The sequence below is a fragment of the Myotis nattereri genome, assembly GCF_964212035.1.
Source record: "Myotis nattereri genome assembly, chromosome: X".
NCBI classification, from domain to species: domain Eukaryota; kingdom Metazoa; phylum Chordata; class Mammalia; order Chiroptera; family Vespertilionidae; genus Myotis; species Myotis nattereri.
The window spans coordinates 152,553,635-152,579,720 of NC_138078.1; the positions used below are offsets into that span (position 1 = coordinate 152,553,635).

At 42.2% G+C, this 26,086-nt stretch overlaps 1 protein-coding gene across 1 annotated transcript in view; it reads right to left on the bottom strand.

The window, feature by feature from the left end:
• Nucleotides 1–658: 658 nt before the first annotated feature.
• USP9X (ubiquitin specific peptidase 9 X-linked) overlaps nucleotides 659–26,086 on the bottom strand; it is a 73,864-nt gene continuing 48,436 nt past the window's right edge. Inside the window, exons 23-45 of the mRNA XM_081081334.1 lie at nucleotides 25,707–25,985; nucleotides 23,776–23,901; nucleotides 22,558–22,683; nucleotides 21,262–21,428; nucleotides 20,103–20,211; nucleotides 19,500–19,646; nucleotides 18,811–18,957; nucleotides 18,251–18,473; nucleotides 16,846–17,066; nucleotides 15,011–15,201; nucleotides 13,914–14,087; nucleotides 11,363–11,504; nucleotides 9,589–10,342; nucleotides 8,929–9,052; nucleotides 7,758–7,983; nucleotides 7,256–7,385; nucleotides 6,051–6,236; nucleotides 5,386–5,606; nucleotides 5,210–5,298; nucleotides 3,401–3,557; nucleotides 2,982–3,242; nucleotides 2,538–2,633; nucleotides 659–1,081 (exon numbers count right to left, since the gene is read on the bottom strand). Coding sequence (XP_080937460.1) covers nucleotides 944–1,081; nucleotides 2,538–2,633; nucleotides 2,982–3,242; nucleotides 3,401–3,557; nucleotides 5,210–5,298; nucleotides 5,386–5,606; nucleotides 6,051–6,236; nucleotides 7,256–7,385; nucleotides 7,758–7,983; nucleotides 8,929–9,052; nucleotides 9,589–10,342; nucleotides 11,363–11,504; nucleotides 13,914–14,087; nucleotides 15,011–15,201; nucleotides 16,846–17,066; nucleotides 18,251–18,473; nucleotides 18,811–18,957; nucleotides 19,500–19,646; nucleotides 20,103–20,211; nucleotides 21,262–21,428; nucleotides 22,558–22,683; nucleotides 23,776–23,901; nucleotides 25,707–25,985 — 4,434 coding nt within the window. The 3' untranslated portion in view covers nucleotides 659–943. The remainder of the gene's footprint in view (nucleotides 1,082–2,537; nucleotides 2,634–2,981; nucleotides 3,243–3,400; nucleotides 3,558–5,209; nucleotides 5,299–5,385; nucleotides 5,607–6,050; nucleotides 6,237–7,255; nucleotides 7,386–7,757; nucleotides 7,984–8,928; nucleotides 9,053–9,588; nucleotides 10,343–11,362; nucleotides 11,505–13,913; nucleotides 14,088–15,010; nucleotides 15,202–16,845; nucleotides 17,067–18,250; nucleotides 18,474–18,810; nucleotides 18,958–19,499; nucleotides 19,647–20,102; nucleotides 20,212–21,261; nucleotides 21,429–22,557; nucleotides 22,684–23,775; nucleotides 23,902–25,706; nucleotides 25,986–26,086) is intronic.

Here is a 26,086-nt window from a genome sequence, read left to right on the forward strand (position 1 = left end):
CATATTTGTCTTAAATGTTTTGAAATTCCCATCACTGACACCCGTGTCTCTCTATCCCACCCAGAAACTGAACTGTCAAACATCAGGTGTAAGCCATGGATGTGAAACGAACTGAAAACCGCCCGTTCGCCACGTTCCTCCCCTTGTTTCCTAGTTTATGTTCTAGGCAGAAGGAAAAGCTGAGCGCGACAGCTGTCGCCCGGGACAGCCGCTGTCCTGGTGATTTGTCCTCACTGGTACACTAACCTGTGGGAAGCCATGCTAAATGTCACAGCGTAACTACAGCTTCGAAAGGATGAACCTAAGATCAGAGTAAAAAGGCAATGAAAAAGATCTAGAAACAAGGTCACGTCACGGATTTTCCACATCAACCGAGTCATTGCAAGGCTAGCAGCCCTACACTGATCAGAATGAAACCGATTCCAGTGGCAGAGAATGAACATGAAGCTATCGGTGCGGTTGCCATGGATGGGCTGTTTGGTGGCGGTTGGGTTATTGTGTTTTTGTGAAGGGGCTGACCTGACTGCGGCGAGGCAGAACACTGGCTGCCGGGTGCACTGGGGAGAACGAGAAAATGAACTTCTGTCGTTTTTGTAGATCTGAGAGTCTCATCAAGAAAAAAGGTTCTTGCTTAAGAATTAACAGTCAAACATTAATATACTATATACACCTTTGCCATTTACACATTAGCATCAGGCCATTTATTACAAAACACTATACACTTTCCACTGCAGGCGGGTTATATATGGACAGCAAATTTCTGCAGATAAGACAGTGAATAAACTTTCCACTCCATGTTGATTAGGAATAGTTTTTTTTTTTGTTGGGTTTTTTTTTGTTTTTTTGTTTTTTTTTAGTTTTAAATATTAGCCAGACACAGAAAAAGGTTGGACTGTAAGGCCTGGGTGCACAGTCTTGATGGAACCAGTTAGGCGTGTGCGTTTCACTGATCCTTCGTCTGAGGCGGGGACACTTCTTCGCTGCCTTCATAGTTTTCTTGTGCTCGTTGGCCAGCTCTCTGAGGGTTGTTCATGTGATGTGCCGCGGGGCCGGTGTACGGCTGTCCGTGCACATGGTTGTTCTGCGAGGGGAGAGGACACAGGCATGTTAACATGGTCATGTATGAATCTGAAACTTCATAAGCATGGGCTGAAGGTGGTGGACATGTAAACACTTCCTTTATCCCTGGGACTTACAAAGAATAAAAATGCTTGGCCTCGCCAGAACCGGTTTGGCTCAGTGGATAGAGCGTCGGCCTGCGGACTGAAAGGTCCCAGGTTCGATTCTGGTCAAGGGCATGTACCTGGGTTGCAGGCACATCCCCAGTAGGAGATGTGCAGGAGGCAGCTAATTGATGTTTCTCTCTCATCAATGTTTCTAACTCTCTATCTCTCTCCCTTCCTCTCTGTAAAAAATCAATAAAATATATTAAAAAAAAAAATTGCTTGGCCTCACGGTGGGGACAAAAAAAAAAAAAAGTCTGAGAGAGAAAAGCTAGCCTAGATGCAAACCCCAATGCCCCATATGAGGGCAGCGCGGGTCTGCATAGCCTGTGGCCAAAAGGATTTTCAGATCCAAGTCTGACAAATAAGGGACCACAGCTCATTATTGCTCGTGGTCAAAACATTCAGAAACAATTACCTGTGAGCCGGAGCACATGTGTTCTGACTCTTCCAAGCACCTAAAATGTGCACACGCTACACCTAACCTGCCCACTTCTCTGTACATTCCCACCAGCCAGGCCGAGCTGGTTTTTCTGATTAACTTTCTGTAATTTGTATTATGCAAAGTCGAACATGCAATTTCTAACCATTGAACGTGCTTCTATCGCCCTCCGCCCCCGCGATATGGGAAAGAATGCCTTAAACGGTATCTGATCTGAAAGTATGGCTCATGCACTGGCAACAGCATCTCCTGGGAACTTGTTAAAAAAAGCCGCATCGGCAGCTGGGGTGGGCGGGGCCGTGCTCCGCGCTGTAACAAGCCCACCAGGGGACTTTGATGCCTGTAAAGCTGAGTTAATCACATTGGGCTTTAGAAAGAACTCTCACTTAGAAAGTTTCTTCATCCTAATTTTATTTAGTTATTGATTTTACAGCAAATTTATGGACCTGTCAAATCCTTGATTCTCCCCCAACCATTTTTATTATCTCACTTAGGTCAAATAACCAAGAAATCCTTAATTTATTGCCATATCTTAATGTCTTCACAATCCATCTGCAGGCTAAGCCTAACAGGAGATGTTGTCATAATCCTCTGTACTAAACACTATCCTTTTACACTGACACGAGTTCTCGCCATTTTGCCAACTTTCCCTCCTACTAAAAGAGGGGCACCTATCTGACCAGAAAAACACCACAGAGGCAAGTTCCAGCACACCCCACCACGCCTCCCTCCAACAGGCCCCGTCTGCTCACGCCGCCAAAGCTCCTCTAGATAATCCCTCTATTACTTTCATTACAACAAAAAACGAAGCCTTTAAATATGGCATAAAACTTGATTCCTGGGGATAAAAACACACACCGGCCCCCACTTACCTGTTGATACTGAGATCCGGGGGAGTGGGGGTACAGCGGGGCATCTTCGGGGGGAGGCGACTCATGCTCATCCGGCGCATCTTGGTCATCTGGCTCCTAGTGTTAGAGATTTAAAGAGAGAGAGAGAGTCATATAGGCAAACTCAAGTTTATTTTAAAGTTCTTTCTATTTGAAATAAAAAATTAAAAGATCTATAAAACTGACCCAGTAACAACTTTTGTTTTACTGCAGATAAACAAATTAAAACAATTGAAAAAAATTCCTAATTTGGATTCTCTTAGAAATACTGTGTTTCAGGCAATTTTATAGAAATTTCTCGAGAAGGCAGCTCTCTCAATTACTTAAGACCACATGTAGTAAGCACTGAAGCAAACCAAGACCCCAACATCATATTTTGACATTATCGTTAACACACAAACACTAGCCTACGAAGTAAAGAATTACTTTGGCTTCTTCCATTCCTATCTGCTGCACACTGGTGGCTTTGTTTACCTCCTCTGGACAGAGTTCACAAGCTTTTGCAAGGGTCATCCTAGCACTATGTGATCTCTCCAAGAAATAACCATTTGAGGTCTCATTGCTTTGCACCGGAGGCGACCAGTTGTTGTACGTGTACTGAGGGTTGCCAGTGTATGGTCGTCTTTCGAGCTCATCTCCAAGCCACTCCACTGCCCAGGTCCACTTTCTTTTCAGATCTCCGTTGCCCTGCGAAAGAAAAGAAAACGATTTGTGCAAAAGGTCTCGGAATCCTTTCCAAAGTGAACTTAAAACGATAACTCCAAATTCCCACGATTCTGTTCTTTTAAAACAGATTCCTTCATTCGGACTCAGATTTCTACAAAATTGAAAGAGAAAATCGTTACCTGCAAAATCTGGTAAGCGACAGGACAATTGCTAAAGAGAGCCACCATACACTTTATGCACTGGTACGCTCGCTTTTGATAGTGATTCTTAGAGCGCTGGATTGTGTCAAACAGCCCATCTCGGTCGTCTGGGATTCCTTTAAGTGCGTTATGAATTCTAAAAGAGAACCAGATATAAAATAAGAACGTCTAAAATCAGAGAGCAGCTAACATTTATTGAGTGCCTGCTATGTGCCACTCAATACCTTTGACGTAGTCATGTACTCTAATGCTAGACAGTAGGCAGTTACCAATCCCTTGAACAGATGAGAAAATGGGTAGAGGGGTTAAATAGCCTGCCCAAGCTCATGTAGTCGCCTAGCAGTCTGGCTCTTACCAATTTATTAGCAATCCCAAGATGATATTGCTATGTATGTACTTCAAATACACGACCAGAGTGAGTAATACAAACTTTTAAAATTACCATTTATAACAACTAAGTTTATGACTACTGTACTTAAGAATTTGCTTCATCAGTTCCTTTTCTAAAACTGCATTTCCAAAGGTAAGTCACAATCCAGGGACTCTGACACAGTGACATACTTTGGAAATCCAGAATCAACTTGGATTCTAATAATGAGAATATGTGGCAGGCAAAACAATTTTTACCAGCAATACAACAATTGGGCTGCTTGGCCAAGGATGGATGATTTCATTTCAGCTCCTGCCAAACTACAACAGAACAATATGCAGTCAATGATTTATTGTTCTGGCTCTCAATAAGCAATTTAAAAAATGGTTGTGGCCCGAGCCGGTTTGGCTCAGTGGATAGAGCATCGGCCTGCAGACTGAAGGGTCCCGGGTTCGATTGAGGCAAGGGCACATGCCCGTCTTGCGGCTCAATCCACAGTAGGGGGCGTGCAGGAGGCAGCCAATCAATGATTCTCTCTCATTCATGTTTCTCTCTCTCCCTGAAATCAATCAAAATATGTAAAAATAAATGAGCTTAAAAAAAAAAAAAGATTGTGGGGCAAGAATGTGCCTTGTTCCTTGTGTATTCAAAACATCACCCGCTAGCAAACAAAATGTGGAATATATCCACATAGTGGGTTATTATTCAGCCACAAAAAAGCAACCAAGTACTGATTTGTGCTCTAACATAGATGAACTTGCCAACATTATGCTAAGGAGATAAGCAGTCACAGACGGACAGTTGCATGATTCCACTATATGAAGTGTGCTGGCAAATCCTGACCATTCTGTCTATGAACAGGTAAATCCATAGAGGCAGCAGGTCGGTGGTTTCCAGAGGATGGGGGAATGGGGAGTGACTGCGTAACTGGGTATGGGGTTTCCTTTTAGGGTGATGGAAATATTCTGGAATTAGACAGTGGTAATGGTTGTACCACTGTGAATGTACTAGAAGCTATTCAACTGTATACTACGGTGAATTTTACTTGAAAGTGAGAGAAAGATCAATTGGTTGGCTCCTGTATACACCCCGGCTGGGGATTGAACCCTCAACCTTTTGGTGTACAGGACGATGCTCCAACCAAGTGAGCTACCCAGCCAGGGCTCGACTATTTTTACACAACCAAATATTATCTCATGTGACCAATTCGGAAATGTAATCTAATTCTAAAAAAGGCCTAGGGCATTAATAAAATGAAAATATTTACCAAAGCCTATGCTAGTTTTCCTTAATAAAAGAAAAAAATTACTATATTAAGCATGCAATCTGGGCAATGAGAGAAAAGAGTAAAAATGAAATAAAGTTATGAGAAGAACTTATTGTTCACTCTTAAGTTTTTGAGATACAAGGGCACCTACCTGTGAGTCTGCCAGGAGTCCTCGATCAGCAAGATTTGCAAAAGCAGATCCAAATAGGGCCGCAGCTCGTAAGTGTAGGAATACGCAACCTGAAAACAGGCCAGACATAGTGAGTACCTCATTTGAAGGAACAACAAATCGAATTATCGATATAGGAATGTTTATTTTTCTTTAACCTGCCACAGAAGTTCACTGAGGACAGTAGATGAGAACTGAGGATTCTCCCAGCAGCAAAAACGAAGCAATTTGACGGTTTCTTCCGAATTACTGCAATCCTCAATGATTTTCTTCACATAACTTGTTCTCACAAATAAAATGTCTGCCACATTCTGCTGAATTGGCATGATAGGCTGGGATAAATTAGGATCACCAAAAGGGTTGGGAAGAGGAGGATTACCTAGAATACAGATTTGCCATCAATGAAACACCAATAGGCTCATTCACAACAGTACAGCTTCCAGCATACAAAACAGCTTACGGGCTTTTAAGTCTCTATTTTAGAAAAAACAGCATAAACTTTCAGTCTTGTTTTATATTTATTTATTCAATTTTTTAATAGAAGTATTCTTTTTTAAAGAAACATTTTTATTGATTTCAGAAGGGAAGGGAGAGGGAGGGGGAGAATCAATGATGAGAGTCATCCATTGGCAGCAGGGCTAGGGATGGAGCCTGCAACTGAGGCACATGGCCTTGATCGGCATCGAACCCAGGACCCTTCAGTCTTCGGGCCGCTGCGCTCTCCTCTGAGGCGAACCAGCTAGGGCAGAATTACTTTTAAGTGGGTGCCGTGAGTGCCCAGCAGGATTTCAGAACCACTGGAGGAACAGAGCATTTGACTCACCATTGATTGAGGACTGCATTCTTGACGAGACATTGCAGCAGCGGATCAGCTGGGACACTACTGAGTACAGCTTGCCCAACTCAGCATACTGGTACTTGATGGGAGGACCTGGGCCCTCGTCCAAAGACACAAGCATGAAGGTGGCAGGCACACTCAGCTTCAGAAGCTGTGTCTTCTCGGCCACGCCTACAATGAAGAGGGACGGGAGAGAGAAGGATTATAGGAGAGGAAGTCATTAAGATGGCACAGGTTTCCATCATAGAGTAGGTATGTCAAATATTTCTCTGTAACTTTTATGATCAGAGAATTATTTAACGAGAACAGAAAATCTACTGAGTTTTATTGAATTCCAGAAGCATTAAAATGGTGACAGTGACCACAACATGCTGATCACACCAAGTACCCCTCTATTTCATTTAACAAACATTTACCAAGTGCGACTTTGCAAAGCTCTCATCTTTGCAATCTAGTCGGGGAGCAACACAAAAATTTGAACACTGTCAAAAACAGTTAAGTATACTTTCTTTTAAATTATTTCTTTATTTAAAAATAATTCTTTATTGTTGAAAGTATTACATATATCCCTTTTTCCCCCCATTGACTCCCTCCAGCCTGCCCCCACTAAAGCATCCTGTCAGGGTAAGTAGTACGGGACCGCTGAAAGGAAATGATCAGGTGAGGTGAGGAGCAGGTTACCAGGAGTGTTGTTATATAGAAGTAATAGCATTAATAACAAGGTCATCTAAGTGAACATTCCTATTATTCTTAATTTTAAGTGACTTTACTTCAACAAAAACTTATGTACAAGCCAGTCCTTCACCCAACTTGGTGAGCACATACAACCACCTGGGGACCTTTTGAGAATGTGGATGACTTGGGCTGGCCTTGAGAATTCTGATTCAGTTGGTTGGGATGGGGCGGGACTAGGAATCAGTATTTAAAAAACCAGACCGATCTGGTACCACCACTTTAGGAGAACAATACAATTGAGACAGAGATTCTGACCTGTGCCTACTGCAGACGTAAGACACATGCATAACTGAAGTACAAGGAGAAAAGGGCAGTGAAAAAAGTTTCAGACAGAATTCATACTAGGTTTTACGGAATACTGTTTCTATTTCAGACCCGCTTATATCTTATCAGTTGATTTAAATGGCTTCACCATCGAATACACTAAGCAGCATTCTGAAAACATCAATGCTTACCTAAATTGGCATACATCACGAACAGGTTGAAATACTGCTGCAAATGGCGCCCATGCTCCGAGACTTCCCTTCTCAGGAGATTCAGCACCGCTCTCAGCAGGTGATCGCTGAGGCTCAGGTTGTCATAAGCCTGCGAAGGAGAACACAGCAGCTGTTTTTCAGAAACAAGGTGCAGGCGTGGCATAACTCAATTCGCAAAACAAAGGGACACACGCATGTATATGTTGAATACAGGCAGGAGTTTCTGGAAGGACTGATGACACAGTGATTAAAAACGGTTGCTTGTTAGAAAAGGGAATGGAGATCCAAGGTACATTTCATAAAAGAGCCTTCATACTATTCTAATTTTTTAAAAAAAGTCTATATAACAGTAAGTGTAAATTAAGTCACCGCATATAAATGATTCAACAGAGAAAAGTTAAAATTTTAAAGAACCGATAGTCACTACTCATTGCTGTGAGATAAAGGAATTTACTTGTAAACAAAAAACCCAAGCAATTACCTGACTAGAAGGTCCAGGAGATGCAAAAGGTGAAGGGCATGGCCCATCTTGCAAGGAAAAATGCGCAATGAAAACGATCAGCTTTGCAAATGCACCCCTCACTTCCGCACTAGGGCACTCCAGGAGGTATTCAGAGAAGCGATTGGAAACATTAAAAAGGACGTTATGAGCAAACCAAAAGCGCACATTCTTGCTGTGGCGAAGGAGAATACACAGTGCATCATACCTGAGATAAAGCACACATGCACACAAAAAAAAGAAAGTCTATGAATAGCAATTCAGGAACACGTTTCATATAGTACAGGAGTGGGTCTCTATGAACCAAATAAAAACCAAAAACCTTTTACTACTGGAGGGTGCTTCTAGTATTCAAATGACAGATGAATACTATGACTTGGTCTATTCTCACAGAGAGACAGAACAGACAAAATCTTGTATGTTTGACTTCTCTATAAACCTATTACCAAACTCTTACTAGGTTCACGCTGTCAAAACAACGCCTGCCCCTCCCTTAAACACCTTACCACTGGATAAGTAAAAATCATTAAATCAACGTATTATAATGGCCTTTACACGTTCACAATTAGAAACATAGGAAGCTCATTCTTTACCCTTTTAATCTATAGCAGTATTTACTAGAGCAGCCGTGGGCAAACTACGGCCCGCTTGAAATGAATAAAACTAAAAAAACAAACAAAAACCAACCAAACAAAAAAAACCCCGTACCCTTTTATGTAATGATGTTTACTTTGAATTTATATTAGTTCACACAAACACTCCATCCATGCTTTTGTTCCGGCCCTCCGGTCCAGTTTAAGAACCCATTGTGGCCCTCGAGTCAAAAAGTTTGCCCACCCCTGTACTAGAGGAAAGCTAAAATGCATTATTTCCTGATAAAATAGTTCAGATTTTTAACTATCACCCTGTAATCTTTTGTACAGGGGCTGTCAAAGATGATACAAAAATAGCAGAAGCCTGCTTTTGAATAATAAAAGGCCATGTTTATTAATCTAAATAACTATTTTATGTGCTTTCTCTCACTACTGCTACCGAGAGATTTTTAATTCTGCATACCAATCCGAAACAAGATTATTATGGTTTGGAAAAAATATATATTAAAGAGCCAAACTAAATGCTAGTAGAATAGGAATGAAAATGCTACGCAACGTACCAATCACTGGCTGAGCCACGGACTACTTTCTTGGTATGAAACCCTGTGGTGAAGAGGAACCTAGCAGCAAGTTGAATACTAATCATGGTGATTTCTTCTGCTTCAGGCAACAGGTGATCTTGCCCTAGAAATAAAATGCAGATATAAAAATTAGACTAATTTCTATGTCCAAACCCATTTTCAAACACGTGTACATTTTCCACCAAGCCTCAGAAGTCTACTCATGAAATAATTCTTTTTTAAAAAATATATTTTTTTTATTGATTTCAGAGAGAAAGGGAGAAAGAGAGAAACATCAATGAGAATCATTGATCGGCTGCCTCCTGCACGCCCCCTACTGGGGATCGAGCCAGCAACCCAGGCACGTGCCCTTGACGGGAATCAAACCTGGGATCCAAACTGGCTAGGGCATGAAATAATTCTTAGTTCTCTCAAGCACATTCCAAACTAATGCTCAAATCAAAAACAAACTGTTATAATAAACAAAAGCTCCAGTTTTCAAACAGCAAGACAATATACTCTCTTAAAGCTAAGTCTCTGAAATTAGACTACAAACAACCAAATGTGAAAACCAAACATGTTGATGCCTAGTAAGAAACCCCGCGAGTAGAGTAAGAGCCATGCTTTATCATTAAGCAGCTACATTTTTTGGACACTCACCGGGAGGAGGATTTAAGTAAACACCATTACATGTAAGCAGTTTTTTCATGAACTGAAAATATTCCAAACTGTATTGCATTCGGTTATGCATGAACTGCACGTTCTGTTTGCGCACACTTCTCTCGATGGCCGATGGCATGACGATTTGATGGGGTCTGCTGGTGACAGCGAGCTCAGATATGTATCGTATCAACTCATCGCCTTGGTCTATCGTGTCCAATCGCTCATAAAAGAGTATGTAGGCGTTCCACCACCTTTTCTGGCGCCTGTATGACATGCGCTTCATCATGTGATCGAACACTTCTCCCATGTACTCTCCCCCGAAACACTGGTTTTTCATTTCTTCGTCGTCATCCATTTTACACTCTGTCACATCGCCGTCATCGAATTTATACCAGCGATTTCTCTCACCGTCCACACCATTCCTCTGAATGATGTAAGAGTAATAGTGGCCGCCACTCGCCTGGCCGCTGTGGACAAGCACACCCACGAGCCTGTACTTCGTGCTGCCTGCCGCCTCGCCCTCGGACTGCTCGTTCTGCTGAATCAGCTGACTCTCTGGGTTCACATTGTCTCCCTCCAGCTTTGCGACACCTGCCACCGTGTAAGGCTCCATGTCCAGCTCTCGAGGAAACTCAAAATAATCATTGAACTTGATCGCACATTCTCTCTCCCAGTCATAGTCGAATCGTTTCAGTTGAATAGCAAGAACAGGAGGTAATTTTTTAATTAGCAGGCGTTTTACAGTATCAACCTAAAATAAACAGACCGAGTTACTAGATGCTGCTCTCTTATAGTCAATCCACTGCAAAAAACAGACTTTAAAATTGTAAGTTCTCTTTTCCAATTGAATTCATTGGGGTGACACTGGCAAGTTCTCTTAAGACTAATATGAAATTATGTGTCAACAAACAAGGAACACAAGTTAATTCTGTCACAATTGATATTTTAAAAAATATTAACTAAAACAAGTATGGAAATAGCTGCCATTTATTATAAATTGCAAAAATTAGTAATAGAGAAATTACTCACTGCCTGGCTTTTACATTGTCATTGAACCACTATTACTTGTTTGATGCCTACTGTTACTTAGCGCTGTGGGCGGCAGGCAGTATGGCCTTACAACTCACCATCTCAACCTCTAGACTTTGACACCTCCCTAAGTGGTGTGTAAGGCAAAAAACAACAGAAAATCCAAAACAGGTTAGTTCTACGTGAGAGGGTTTGGGAGTCCCCCCGCCTCCCCCCCCCGCCTTACTGTCTGTCTGTCTGAATTGTCTCTCCCAAAAAGATGTTAGGTGCCCATAGATAAAAATCAGGTGAGTCTAAAAATTTGATCCAAGTGGTAGAAGAAATCTGATGTGGCTAAATTAAGTAATTAATGGTTCAAGCAAACTTCTTGGTCTTGACAAGTAACTCTGGACATGAGAGAAGAAATGATAGGTTCTACGACTCTAGCTTCGAGGATTTTAGTAGCAGGTTGGTTGAGTATGAATGAAAAAGGTCTGTGTTTCAGTCAAGAGAATGTGATACTAAGGTATTATGGCTGATAAACTGATTCACTCTTACCTTACTCACCTGTTTTCCCTAACCTCCCAGACTACTTTCTCTCAATCTTCTTTCCCTGACCAACCTTTCAATCACTTACCATCTCAACTGCCCTCAAAAGCAGGGTAGGAAATAAAGGTGACTTTTAAGAACAAACACCGTCAACTTCTTCCAAATCCATTAAATGTAATCAGAATTAAGATAAATGAGACAGGACAACTCATACCTTTTTATTGCATTTCTCACAATGATATGCATTTGCACCTTCTAATAAATCTCCTTTGACGTATTGTTCCAAAGAATCAAGAAGATTTTGGTGATTTCGAATGTCTACATTCAAAGTTGTAAAAGATTCTTCACACTCGTATCTAAGATATTATTTAAAAAAAAAAGATCAAAAAGCAGTTATTCCCCAGTCTTCTAAACCTTTAGTTGTGGGCATGTGCAGTATTTACAATACAACATGAAGCCCGTAGCTGCGTGGAAATGTCCAAAGAGCATGATCTTAGTAAGACCCTGAAGTTAAATGCCTGCTCCACAACGGACTAGTCACACACAGCCCAGATGCTGGTTTAGGGCATTACTAGTCTAGAGCAGGGGTGATAGGCTGCGGGCCATTGGTCAAATCCAGCCCTGCTCCTGTTTCTGTAAAGTTTTGTTGAAACATACCTACCTTTACCTACTGTCTGCCTGGCTGCTTTCACTAGAACAGAGTTGAGTAGTTGCCTCAAGACCTCATAGCCCAAAAGAGCCTGTAATATTTATTTTACTGCCTGGCCTTTTACAGAAAATCAGTCATTTCCAAATAAATTTGAAAACTATCTAAAACAAATCAAGGACTAACAGGAATAGATAACTAAAGAGCTGGCTATTTTGCTCTAGCCAGTTTGGCTCAGTGGATAGAACGTCGGCCTGCAGACTGAAGGGTCCCAGGTTCGATTCTGGTTCAAGGGCCTATGCCCGGGTTGCGGGCTCAATCCCGAGTAGGGAGTGTGCAGGAGGCAGCCGATCAATAATTCTCTCTTATCACTGATGTTTCTATCTCTCTCTCTCCTTTTCCCTTCCTCTCTGAAATCTATAAAAACATACAAAAAAAAGTTGGCTATTTTATCAGCAATTAAAAACAAGAAGTATGAACAACATAAACTGATGAACAAAAATAGATCCAGAGACATAGATGCATTGAACAGACCGTCAAAACTTGGGGGTGGGAGAGAAGAGATCAACCAAAAGACTGTATGCATGCATATAAGCATAACCAATGGACACAAACAATAGGGGGTGAGGTAGGTTAAGTAGGTAAAGGTGAGGGCCTGTGCTGGGGGGTGGGGGTGGGGGGGGTGGGGGTGGGAGCAGGCTGGAAGAGGTCAATGGGTGAAAAAGGAGACATATGTAATACTTTCAACAACAATAAAGAACTAAAAAAAAACAACACGTAAAAATGGGAATTTCATTGTCCACCTAATGTAACGTCTTTTTTAAAAAATATTTTTATTGCGTTTATTTCAGACAGAGAGAGGGAGATAGAAACATCAATGATGAGAGAGAATCACTGACTGGCTGCGTCTTGCACACCCCACACTGGGGATCAAGCCCTCAACCCAGGCATGTGCCCTGACCAGGAATCAAACCCATGACCTCCAGGTTCATAGGTCGATGTTCAACCACTGAGCCACGCCGGCTGGGCTCTAACGTCTTTCAAAGGGACCGCAAGCTGTGCAGGGTACGCGAACAATGACATGCCCCTGATCTGAATGCTTTAACCTAATAGAATCTCTCATTCACACAGTATTACTCACCCCAATCATTTCCCCACGTTCCAAAGCGAAGCAGCCCACCAACCATACACACACACAACCCATGAGGGCCACATGGAATGCTGCTTGGGCTTATGGAAAATACTCTTACTGTGATATTTTGGCAAAAACAATTTCAAACCAACATTAATTGATAGATTCCAAAACAAAATTTCCACATAATAGGCATAAATATTATCAGTAATGAATTTTCAATAGTTATTGAACTATTTTCAATAAGTCCTGATCAAACAATTTCCCTTTTAAGTAAAAAAGCCAATTTGTTTAGTCAACTCTTACTATGTTCTGTGAGGAAAACATACCTTAAGGATAATGACCATAATCAATGTTATTTTAAAAGTCAGTATTTCATTTGTATAGGAAATAGTGCTCCGTTTCTATCATCTTGTAAAGTCACTGTATTTATAATATTATAATTATTTTAATTGTAAAACAAAGGACAAATTTATAAGTAACATATGCATTGGTATGGAGAATGCCATTTTATTTCCTCACAAATAACCATACATAAAATGCAAGAGTATGAAATAGTAAGAGATTATACAGTAAAAAGAAGCAAATATCTATATCTATCTATCTATTGTCTATTTATCATCTATCTAAAAGGCTAATAAGCAAAGTGTCACCACGGGAGTTCAACCAGGAGACAGGGAGTTCTCTCTCCCTCGCTATGACATGTGCTGACCACCAAAGGGCAGTGCAGAAGGAAGGCAGGCCCTGATCCCTGGCCAGGCCTAGGGACCCTACCTGTGCATGAATTTTGTGCACTGGATCTCTAGTTATTTTATAAAAACAAACTCCCAAAGTAGTAAGGTATACACAGTATATAATTCATCCAGCCTGAGTTATTTAGTCATCAGTGGCATACTCCACTTGTATACATAGCTACTAATAAAAATTTTATTTTTGTTAGTAAATCAACAGCACAACATAAACTTAAACTATGTAATTAGCACTTACCTATGTGGGCAGCCTTGGCAAATCTTCTGATCTGCAAAGGAACCTCCTAAAACTTTACTTAGCATAGCGGGATGTCCTAAGGCTTTCAAAGCTTCATCTAAACTATCCACCAAAGAATTAAAAAATTCTAAAGCATCATGTTGCTCACGCAGATTAACAGGCTCACCCCAAAGCCTAGAAAATGAATGGAATAAAAGATGTAATGTGACACTCCCAGGACAATATATTTTTCAAGGGTTGGAAACATTTTCAGGGTAAATGACTTTTTTTTTGCCCCTGCAGTTATTTGTTGAAGGAAAAAAATAGAGACTAGAGCAGCCGTGGGCAAACTACGGCCCGCAGGCCGGATCCGGCCCGTGTGAAATGAATAAAACTATTGAGAAAAAAAAAGACCATACCCTTTTATGTAATGATGTTTACTTTGAATTTATATTAGTTCACACAAACACTCCATCCATGCTTTTGTTCTGGCCCTCCGGTCCAGTTTAAGAACCCATTGTGGCCCTCGAGTCAAAAAGTTTGCCCACCCCTGGACTAGAGTCATAGAATTTTGGTATATGGACTTAATTAGTATCCTGATTTTAAAATATAGTAATAAACAATTCTGAGAAGAGGATATTAAGGATTTCTTAGAAGACAGGACAATAGAATTATGGTTGTATTTTTCAAAAGACATCTGAGATACAGACTGAAGTATTTATGAATGAAACTATGCATGAGATTTGCTTCAAAGCAATCTGGAAAGACGTAGATGGGAATGTGGATTAAACAAGACTGGCCATGAGTTGCAAACTGTTGAGGTAGGGTGATACACACTAAGGGTTTATACTCTTCCCTACTTCTATAAATATGAGAACTTCTCAAAACAAAGGAAAAACTTGTAACATCCTCAAAGACTAAAGAATGCTGCCTCCCCTTCCTATGACACTTTCTTCCTCCTCCTTTGAGGACAATGAGCAAAAAGCCTAACCAGGAAGTGTGAATATTACTATTGCATAAACATAAGGAGGCCTTCCGACATCTATTTTGGAAGTTTAATGTATTGAGCGGCTCACAGGTGTAAGCAGTATCCCCATCCCCACCCACCCACGGCTTACCTGAACTGCTTCCAGAATCCTCGGGGCACATAGTACTGCAGCCGAGAGGCAGCCAAGTGGCCGAAGATGACCTGCAGGTGTCTGAGGACACCGATGTTGTACTCCTTCCTGTCCTCTGTCTTACTTAATGCCGGCTTGTCTTCGAATTGCTGAGGGTATCCAAATACATCATCTCTGGGATCAACATTGCTCTAGAAACAACAAGTATCATGGATGAGCAAATCTAACTTTAAAATATACTAAAATATGTTCAGACAAATGCCAATTAGTGAACAAATGACCTGTATGTCTACTTTTTATTTCCAAATAACTTTGAATTTGTAAACTGTAATTTCCAACATTTCACCAGAGTTGTTCTAAAAGAAGAACCCCGACCATGTAGCGCAGAGGTGGGTAATACAGATGATACAACAGTGTAGCTAGCGATAAACTTAGACGAATGGGACCTAAATGCAGGCTCGGCACTGTAACTAGGTAACTTTGTACAAGTCAGTTACTTAACCTTCGCAAGCTTCAGTGCCTTCAAATGTAAACGGGGGCAACACATTCTTTGTGTAGCTGTTGTATTGCATGAAATAACTTTTGTGAAACAAACTGGAACCTTTATACGTGGTTGGTGGGAATGTGAAATGGGATCGCCATTGGGAAAAAGAGTTCCTGTAAAAATGAAAAACAGAGCCCTGGCCGGGCGCCTTGGTTGGCGTGCTGTCCTGTAAACCTAAAAAGGTTGTGGGTTCAATCCCTGGCTGGGGCGCTTATGGGAGGCAACCGATACAAACACACACACATCCTCGGATGAGGATTAAGAATTAAAATATAATCACCACATGATCCAGCAATTCTACTTCTGGGCACACACCCAAAAGAACGGAAAGAAAAGTCTCAAAGAGATATATGTACGCTCATGTTCATGGCAGCGTTATTCACAACAGCCAAAAGGCGAAGCAACCCCAGTGTCCACTGAGAGAGAATGTGGCCTATCCATACATGGGATACCATTCCGCCTGAAAAGGGAAGGAAACTGACACATGCTTTGACATGGGCAAACCTTGAGGACAATATGTTACGTAAAATAAGCCGGTCACAAAAAGACAGGTATGGTATGATTCCAATTATGTGAGGGAACTGGAAGAAATTCAGAGACGGAGAGAGACTAGGGGCTGCAGAATCGTGTCTGAGACCTTCATCTAGAATAGACAATCTCTAGTCCCTGCCCATGAGACCTTAGCCTAGGGAAATCAGCACATAGATAAAAACACGAAACAAACCCCCAAACTCACACAGCGTAGCAGAGTGCCAAGACAACACAAAGCAGAGGGCACACCTTCTTGGCAGAGAACAAAGGTGGGACATCTTATTTGAAATTGTATATTTGTCTGCCTTGTTTACTTGTTGCTGGTACAATTAGATCTCTCTCATTGTGCTTAACTGAGCATCTCAGAGATGTGAGAGGCTATAGAACTAGAATCTGAATTTCAACTTGCCCTCAGAGCAGTGGCTCTTCACCAGGGATGGGTTAAGCATCCCCCAAAAAGCTTTGCTAAAAGGCAAAGATGCTTATGGGGGCGTGCTGGAGGCAAGCAATTGATGATGTTCGCCTCTCATCAATGTTTCTCTCTCTCTACCACCCTCCCTTCCTCGCTCTCTAAAAATTTATTAAAAAAAAAACTAACTAGTTTCAAGTCTAATAGATAGTCCATGCCAGAAGATTCTAGCTTTATTTCCCAACATATGTCAACAGGCCCAATGAAAGTACAACACTCCCTGAGGGAGAACAGTTTTTGGTATCAGAACTTAACAGAAAACAAAAAACGCTAATATAATAAAACATTTACCTCATTGTCCTGCTTCTCATCCCCAGACATATCATCATCTACATCACTACCTGTGCCTTCAATGGCAAGAATACCGTTCCGGATGGAGGGGATCATGTAGAGCTGCTGGATCACAGAATTCATGTAGCAGGTAGCACCGGCATTTTTCAGCCCCACGAAGCCTTTGGGAGGGCGGGGTCCCACAGGGGGCAGATATTCCCACTCAGTAAGTGCTTCACACGCTGAAAGGAGAGGAGAGATTCTTAGAGTATGGACACAACCATTTTATCCACTATCAGCTCCATTAAGCTGATAAACGAACATCAGCAACAATTCCACTCCCACAGCCACCCAAAGTGGAGCTCCGAGCCTGCATCTTACCCTCAACAAACCTAAGACACATAGCAATGTGCTGGCACTATCCGGGTTCTTACCCCTCACCTGCGAACCCACATTTTAGCGGGCATTGCTTCTTCTAATGGCAGCCTCAAGATTGTACGATGCTAATTCCTACATGCTACCTGTACTTTTAGCTTTATAGTTTAGTCATTATGAACTTTCCACTGTTGTATGTTTTTTAAAATGCCTTCAAAACGCATGCTGGCATTAAAGGCTATATAAATACATCAATATATTACAGAAGGACACCTGTTTTGGGTAGAGTAGCTACAGGTCTAACCTTTAAAGCAGTCAGTTTCATCAGAATTTCCTAAAACGTTATTTAAAACGACCTATTCTGAAGTGTAACATATCAAAAATAATGATGTTCTTAAAAATTTACTGTAATCAATTATATCCTTAAACTTTGTAAATAGCGGTTTTCTCTTAAGAAAAAAAAAAGGCCTCTGTTGTTTGACTTTTTCACTCCTGCTTTTTAGGTCACTTCCTGCTGCCCTCATTCGTTTTGAGCTTCAGCTCCGTGTCCATAAGATCTGGAGTCTGGAGTTTATTTCACGGGCTTCATAGGAGCATTAACTGAGGACATGAAGCACACGAAAATGTTATCTTCTCCATTCCTAATCTTTCAAACCAGATTTCTCATATGGAAATAACATTAAAGAGCTGCTGAGTGAGTGAGGGCTTGGAAGGCTTCCACTGCATGAAATTTGCATTTTAAGTTTGAACTCTGGCTTTTATTTTGGCTACATATCACTCTGCAGTTTGGGTTTTATTCCAGATTTGATCGAGATGAAGTTTATTTTGCTCAGTGCTTACACTACACAGAGGAAGGCAGTTAACAAACATTTGAAAACTTACATTAAGGCTCCCTCCTCACTTATCATGGTCTTAAATTATACATCCATTTGCTAGAAAGGTTAAACTAAACCAGCTGCTGAAAGAAAAGGCCGAGTTGAAGATGGTTACTAAAAAACCAGGAAAACAGAATTTGCGTTCTCTTGTTATCACAACATTATGGAATACTTACTAGTTATTGCTGTGCCAATGTAGTACATTTCAGTCAAAGACTCTACTATCTGCTTGAGATTCCTCACACAGCCAACAGCTAATGCTACAAGTAACTCAAAACCAGCGTTGATGGTAGCTGGTGAGCTGCAAACGGGGATGGCCTGCTCAGCGGGCAGCTCTCCGTTCCTCATGTACTGCAGGTACACATTGGATGCAGGGAAGATGAAGTCATCAATTAATTCCTAGGAGGGTCGAAAGGAAGATTGTGTATTACAATGACATAGTATCTACGTGTCATTATATATTTATGTTGTAGATGGAATTACTTGTCAGAACTCAAGACCTCATTACATCTCAAGAGAACTTATTTGGATTTTCTAATAAAAAGACCCCACTCTGTAACACTACAATGAACAACCATACACAAGTTTGTCTCATCTTAGTCTGACCAAGTGAAAAATTCTGATTTTCCAAATAGAAAAATCAAATACTGCTTATTTAAGTTTATAAAAGACACAGTAGCACTGAAATTTTACTTAAATTTAGAAGGCTACAATAGGACCAACACAACAGACTTACTTTAATGAGGCTAGCACCTCCCTTTTCACAACCAATATGGTACTTTTTCTCTGGGGTTTGAAAGGCCAGCAGCTCTTTTGTTACCCCCAGGTGGCCTTCCAAGATTGTCTCCTCAACACCTGTGTCACCTGTTCTCTTAACTTCATCCTGCCAAAAAAATCAATGAAAAAAATCAAACATCCAACTTATGAGAGGGAGGTAGCGAGGGAGGGAGAAGCCAGAACAAAAAACCCCTTCACACCTGTCCATTCTAAGCCATTTCTCTTCAGAACTTTCTAGAAGTAGCTTTAGACGCTACCAAAGGCTAAAAGCTACAGATCACTTCAGAAAGAAATTCCCATACAATTCTAAGTAAAAAGTATCAGGTCTTAAGAGGAAGAATTAAATTAAGCGCTTATCCTATCAGATTTATCAAGAATGCTTTTTAAAAGTTGAAGATTTGTAAAAAGGTCCACGATTCTAAAATGAAAGGTGAATATCTGCTTACCAAGTCTCAAGTGAAACGAAACATTTCACAGAACTAGCTACGTATCCATCCTGTGATTACCGAGTTACTAATGTCCACCAACGCAGAGTACATTCGTCAGTCCTTTTTATTACTCTTTGGTATTTTTCATTTAACCCAAATGCTCAAAACTATAAACTATTAATCAACTACTCAACTTACTGATATGGTAAATGCAACTTACCCTAATTCTCTTCAGCCAATCGATTTCATTGTTGAGAAGAACTTCGGCATTGGGTATATTAATGTTACTGTTGTAAGCATAATTCAGAAGGTGCCTCAGTAGAGTGAAGTAGTCACCCGAGTGTTTAGCTCTCTCCCTGGCTGTGCTCTGAAACAATAAAGCAGAATAATATAAATTCACATGCCCCTGCTCAGAATCCACTTCTTAAAAACTCACTTAGCCGAAACCGGTTTGGCTCAGTGGATAGAGCGTCGGCCTGCGGACTGAAAGGTCCCAGGTTCGATTCCGGTCAAGGGCATGTACCTGGGTTGCAGGCATATCCCCAGTGGGAGATGTGCAGGAGGCAGCTGATCGATGTTTCTCTCTCATCGATGTTTCTAACTCTCTATCTCTCTCCCTTCCTCTCTGTAAAAAATCAACAAAATATATAAAAACAAAAACAAACAAAAAAAACTCACTTAACTAGAGATATCATATGGGAAATTACTCATCTTAATGACATGAACAGACCTCTCTAACTTCAATGCAATCGAACAGCATGACTTCCTGAGTGCCCCTTGTTTAAAGAACATTCCACACCGACAAGCATAAAAAATGTCTCACCCCCAAAACAGTGAAGAGCAGCGTGATGAAGAAAAGCAGAGGCCTGTGGCCCATGCAACACCTGGTGCACATCAGGAAGAACTGCTCCTGCGCCACCTGGCGGACAGTTCTGCAAGAAAAAGGTTTCATGTTTAGTGTTTCATTTTCATGAAGGAATAAACATAATCCTGGCCTCCCTGCGGTGGGTGGGGAATAAGAGATAGAAAAAGAGTAAAAGTACAAGCATACAAGGTAATACCCCCTAAAGCCAGCAACATACACACAGGAATTTAGGTTGTGTGTCAAGAACTGTACCCTCAAATTGCCACTGCAGAGTTTGAAGGTGCCTTTTAACACCCGTCCCTTGGAAAAGACAAGAAATACTCCTCTAGACAAGAAATAGGCCACAGTGAGCCTCACGCAGCTGTGGTGTGAGGTGAGCTTAGAACCGAAAGCGTAGCTCACTGTAAAGAATCTGACAGCACACGCTGCGTGCACTCACCCCCTCCTGGGGGTTTTGAGGTTTCTGAAACCCCACATGGTCCCATAAGGCAGAGGGATTTTAGACACTGTGGGTTGATTCCAGTGGAACTCATGCTCATTGAAGTCAGGAGGACCAATTTTCTGGGGAGAAATAAGGTGAAGGCCTGGGGTAGGACGAGATCTGGGTGGAGGGGAACAATAGGAGTGGGGCGGTGGGGAACATCTGTAATGCGCTCAATAATAAATATAAAAAAAAACAATGTCTGATTAAATACTTTTCAAATGCAAACGAGGGCCAATAGTTGGTTTTTATTCTCAGTGTAAAATACAGAAGTTCTTACCATAACTCTGCCTTCTGAATGTCATACTGAATTAAAAACTTAAATAAAAAACAAACACCTTGTAGCTAGGTATTCAAGATGGGAGGCTAATGCTCTACTCAATTTAAAATCTTGTAAACTAGATTTTTAAAACGGGTTAAAATATATACCTATTAGGTAAAACGAAATTCTGAAATCAGAGAAAAATTAATGCCACTTTGGGAATGTTGGCGTTTTGCAAATAAATAACATTTTCCTAAACGTTAATAAAAGCTACAGAGACAATACAGTTTTGGTTTCTGGGATCCATTTTGTCAGCATGAATGACCTCTGCACACAAACTCACATCAAGTGTCTTACAGCAGAAAGGAACTTACTTGCTGTGACAGTGCAGCAGTAAGTCAATAATGAACGTCTGCCAAGCCTTTTCTTTGCTAAGAGCATCTAAGGCCGTTGGAATCAAGGCAAAACACAACGTCATCACTTCCAACGCTTCGCAGCAAACCTGCTCATCTTCCAAGTCCAGCTCGTTGCCCACGTTGGACTGTAAAATGATAGGGTAAGTCATCTAGAAATGCATTTAAGGAAAAGTTCATACACAGCTTCAAGCCAGCGTGCAGCCCGTCCCTACTCGCTCACACCATCTGGCCTCAGCTGCCATCTGCAGCTCTTGGAATAGTAGGGAAATGACTACAGCAGACAACAGAGTCTAATTCCAGTGTTTCCCCTTCCCAGGGAGCTGCGGGAGCACGGGCCACACCACCTGCTTCTGCCCGCTGGACTCCTAGAGACCTTCTGAGTCGTGTTCTTGGGCACCAACAGCCATTCCTTCCTAGAGAACCACTCTGCCCCGCAGTTAGGGACCCCTGACCAGACCCACCCCGCAGCGTACCTGTAGTGCCATTTTACTCTAAAGCAAATCTTAGGTAAATAAATGTTAAGGAAGGTTTTCCAACCTACAATACGTCTGGGTAGGTAGTTAATAAATTCTGACTGTATAAGAAATTCACAATTGCAGCACATGCCTGGAAAAGAAAAAGCACTCAAACATTAGCTGAATGAATCAGCCATGTACCATATGGTACCATATATGTACTACAGGACACCAACATGCATCCCGGGCAAATCAGGGTTACGTTGGCCACAAAAGGGAAGATCTACAGTGACGGCAATCCTACAGCTTAATGTCCCTTCTAAACACGCGGCTCTGGCTGGTGGTGCTCATTGGGTTGGGGCGTCAACCCACACACCGAAAGGTGGCAGGTGCGATCCTGGGTTGGGGCGTGTACAGGAGGCAACCTACCAATGTTTCTCTCTCCCTCCACCCCTCTCTAACAAACAAATAAATAATTATAAAAAACAAACATGAAGTGGCTATCAGGGACAGGGACATATGACAGAAAAATCAGAGTCAAACACCACCTTTCTTATGTCAATAATTTGCTCCACCTAAGGGAGGTTGGAGGTGATGCCTGACTGGCTGACACTCTTGCTACTTCTGACCACTCTCAGAGAATGGAAAATACTTAAATGCTATAACACAACTGACGGCCGGCTAAACCCAAATCTCCACAGGACAGGAAGGTGGTGAGGGAAGAATAGTGAGGATGGAAGCCATCAAATTCAGTATTAACATTTATTTAAAAGAGATCGATGTCTGTGATAGCTCTTACCTTCTCATAAATTTTAGTGATTTCTTCATTCGGGCTAAATGCCAGCTGTAGGGCCCCGCACCCAGAGGCCCAGATGATTTTCTGAATGGCTCTGATCACGCAGACATCAGGCATGGATCTTGAAGCCTGCAAGACAGGGAGGAATGACAACAGGAGGAAGCATGTGAGCGGAACAAGCACTGAAAAAGCAGACATGTTTCTTCTCGGGAAGGAGGAGGAACCCATTGTGTTCAGGTTCCCACGTGGCCTTGCGGCGCCACGCAGTACACCTCCCAAGTCACCACCTGGCCTCATACAACTCCCAGAAGAACCGCAAAAAGACTACAGGGGTGCTTCCACCATCCCTCGCCTCGTGGCCACACGGACACTTGTCCAGAATGTTCACAGCAGCTTCACGCAGGACCAAAAAGGGGGAACAATCCAGATGGCCTTGTCCAAGTAGATGGACAAACGCCATGTGGAATATTCACCAGGGGACGCCACTCCACAATAAAAAGGGATGGACTAATGGCTCCCACAGCGCAGACAGCTTCCAGCCATTATTCGGCGTGAAAGAAGCCAGACATAAAGGAACCCCCAGTTTGCTCCCACCTGTATGAAATTCTAGAAACAGAAAACTAGTATATGGTGACAGAAGCTCAGCAGTCACGTGGGGCAGGGGTGGAGGGAGAATGGACCGACACGAGCACCCAGAGAGAGGGATGGGATTACGTGCCCGTGGTTTCACACACAGAGGCGTTTGTCAAAATTCACTGAATTACAGCCCGGCCAGTGTGGCTCAGTGTTGACCTATGAACCAGGAGGTCACAGTTTGATTCAGGTCAGGGCACAGGCCCGGATTGAGGGCTCCATCCCCAGTGTGGGGCGTGCAGGAGGCAGCCGATCCATGATTCCCTCTCACCATGGATGTTTCTCTCTCCCTTCTTCTCTCTCTATAAAATCAATAAAAGCATATTTAAAAATACAATTCACTGAATCAGAAACTGTAAAAGCGCGCTATTTACTGTACATAAAGCACCGACATTACTAGTAGACAAAGCTGATGTTAAGGGAGCTTCATCTGGTCTAAGACAGTGACTAAAGCGAGCAGTGAGCAGGCCCAGGAAATGCAAGCCCTAACTGGTGACAAGGGTTCATTCTGAATGAACAGAGGGTCACAGGTAGAACCCCCTCCCAAAACGCCCCCAGAGGCCAGAGTCTGAGCGGCCAAGCACCCACCTCGTCGGAGACCTGCTGGGCCAGGCGGATGGCCACATTCCTGAGCATGCACTCAGACGATGGGTTCGGGATGCTCTGCAGCGCGCTCTGCAGCACCACGGCCTGGTCGTGCGTGACTTGGTTGACCTGCAAAAGGCAACCGTTAAACAGACTCGCTTGTTCCTCGCCCATCACACTCCCTCGGGATGACCCCCTTCCACAGACAGCACCCCACGGCGCCAACCAGGGGGACTGCTTCTTTCTTATGCGTGAGAGTGCCACCCTCCCCCTCCAACCCCCACTCCAACCCCATCCAGCTCCTGCCCCAGCTCTGGGCTCAGCATCACTGTAAGGGTGAGGGTGAGGCAGTGAACTGAACCGACAGGCGGCAGCCCTAGCTAGAGACCCTGTAAACTGCTCCACATCTTTCCCATGCACGCTCCTGGGCAGACCTGCTCCTGGGCCCTGATGACCAAATTCTTCTTTGAAAAGGAAAAAAATTAAGAAAAATCAGTAACAGAATAGAAGTGCAAAAATATGAAAGGTATCAGCGTTTTACTTAATAACCACGTTTTTAAACCCACAAGAAAAAGATGACTTTGAAGGAGTTCTTTTCAGGCAATTCTGACTGCTGTTCAAGCTGTACTGTCCCTTCTCCACAGTTTAAGTGGAACCATTATGTACCTTTGTATGCAGCACATGGCCCATTTTCGGAATAAATGCTGTAAAGGGGACAAGTGAGGGGGAAGCATGGAACTGACTCCTGTGCATGCCATTAAGCACCCGCGCCAGGGACTGTGATGAGAACGTTTTAGCTAATCCAGAACCACACTTTCTATCCTCACAAACATGGGATCAAAAAATGTAAGACTTAGGCCATGTGAAACTAATGAAAAATTTCTAAAATATACAAAAGTGGAGAGAATAGTATTAAGAACACCCATGTGCCTATTGGGAAGCACCAAAAATTATTAACAAAGGACCAAAATTGTTTAACTATGCCCCTTCCTTGCTTTCTATCCCCTCCCCAGCCCAGACCAGCCCAGGATATATTTTGAAAATAAATCCTGGATATATAATTTCATTTCTATTTCAGCAACTACTTAAAAAAAAAAAAAAAAAGGGGGTGGTGGTGGTGGGAAATAGTCCTTTTAAACATAACCACGGTACCATTATCACACCCAAAACAATTATAAGTGCTATTATCTCAATTATATGTGACATTATAATATCACATATCTAATCAACATTCCAACCTCCCTGATTAAAACCTAAGCCACTTAAAAAAAAGAATATATTCCTGATGTCTTTACCTACTATCAGTAACTTAGCAAATTATCACGTATGATGCATATAACTCCCAATTTTAGTCAGTATTAAATGCATCGTTACACCTCTAATAAACAGGCATTAAATTCTGGCAAATCGTGAGAACTTTTGGTGGCAACAGGCTAAATCAATTACAACTTTTTTATTCCCACCGGTGTCTTTAATGCAGGGCAAATACAAGTCCAAAAGAAAGTCATATGGAGACTTTATTAGGTTTAAAAGAACTGAAAGTCAAACAGGATTTAAGGGGGCACTGAAGAACTAGTCTCTCCAAGTATAGTGAGTGAAAAGCATCTGCACTTTTAATACAAATAAACTTTAACAGAAAAAGCCCCTAAAATAATGCATCACTGGAAAGGAACCTGAGAGTTTACCTTTGAACTTTATACTGAAGTGTTGCTGAGAGGTTGAACTTTAAAAATGACCATCTATTATTATTATTATTATTAGACTAGAGGCCCGGTGCACACAATTCATGCACAGTGGGTGGGACTGCTGGCTCCTAACTGCTTGCCTGCCTGCCGGCCTGGTTGCCCCCTAACTGTCCGGAAGATGTCCAGTCACCCGGTCTAATTAGCATATTACCCTTTTATTAGTATAGATTTTTAAAAAGCCCGTATTACCGATGTCAAAGGATTCACTCCTTCTACACCTGGCTGAAACGCTTCTGCCACAGCGCGAACGTGGCCGTAGCCAATGGCAGTCAGCAACAGCTTGGCTATTTTCAGAGCATTGAGGTAGGCACCCCTGCGAGTTTCCATGTCTGCATTGGGCAGGAAGTTGTTTCTGGTCAGCATACTCAGGACTAGGGGCAGGCCACCGCTTTTCAAGAAGTGAAACTGGAAATCAGAGGAGTCTTCAGCCAGAGGCGCACCAGCAGGCATGAGCAAGGCATAGACCACCTGGGAAAGAAAGGGAAAAGGCCTGTGTTCAAGGTCTTAGAAAGATAACGCCGATTTCCCCTATTGCCACGGCTAAGAAACTTTTTTGAGTTAGCATAGAA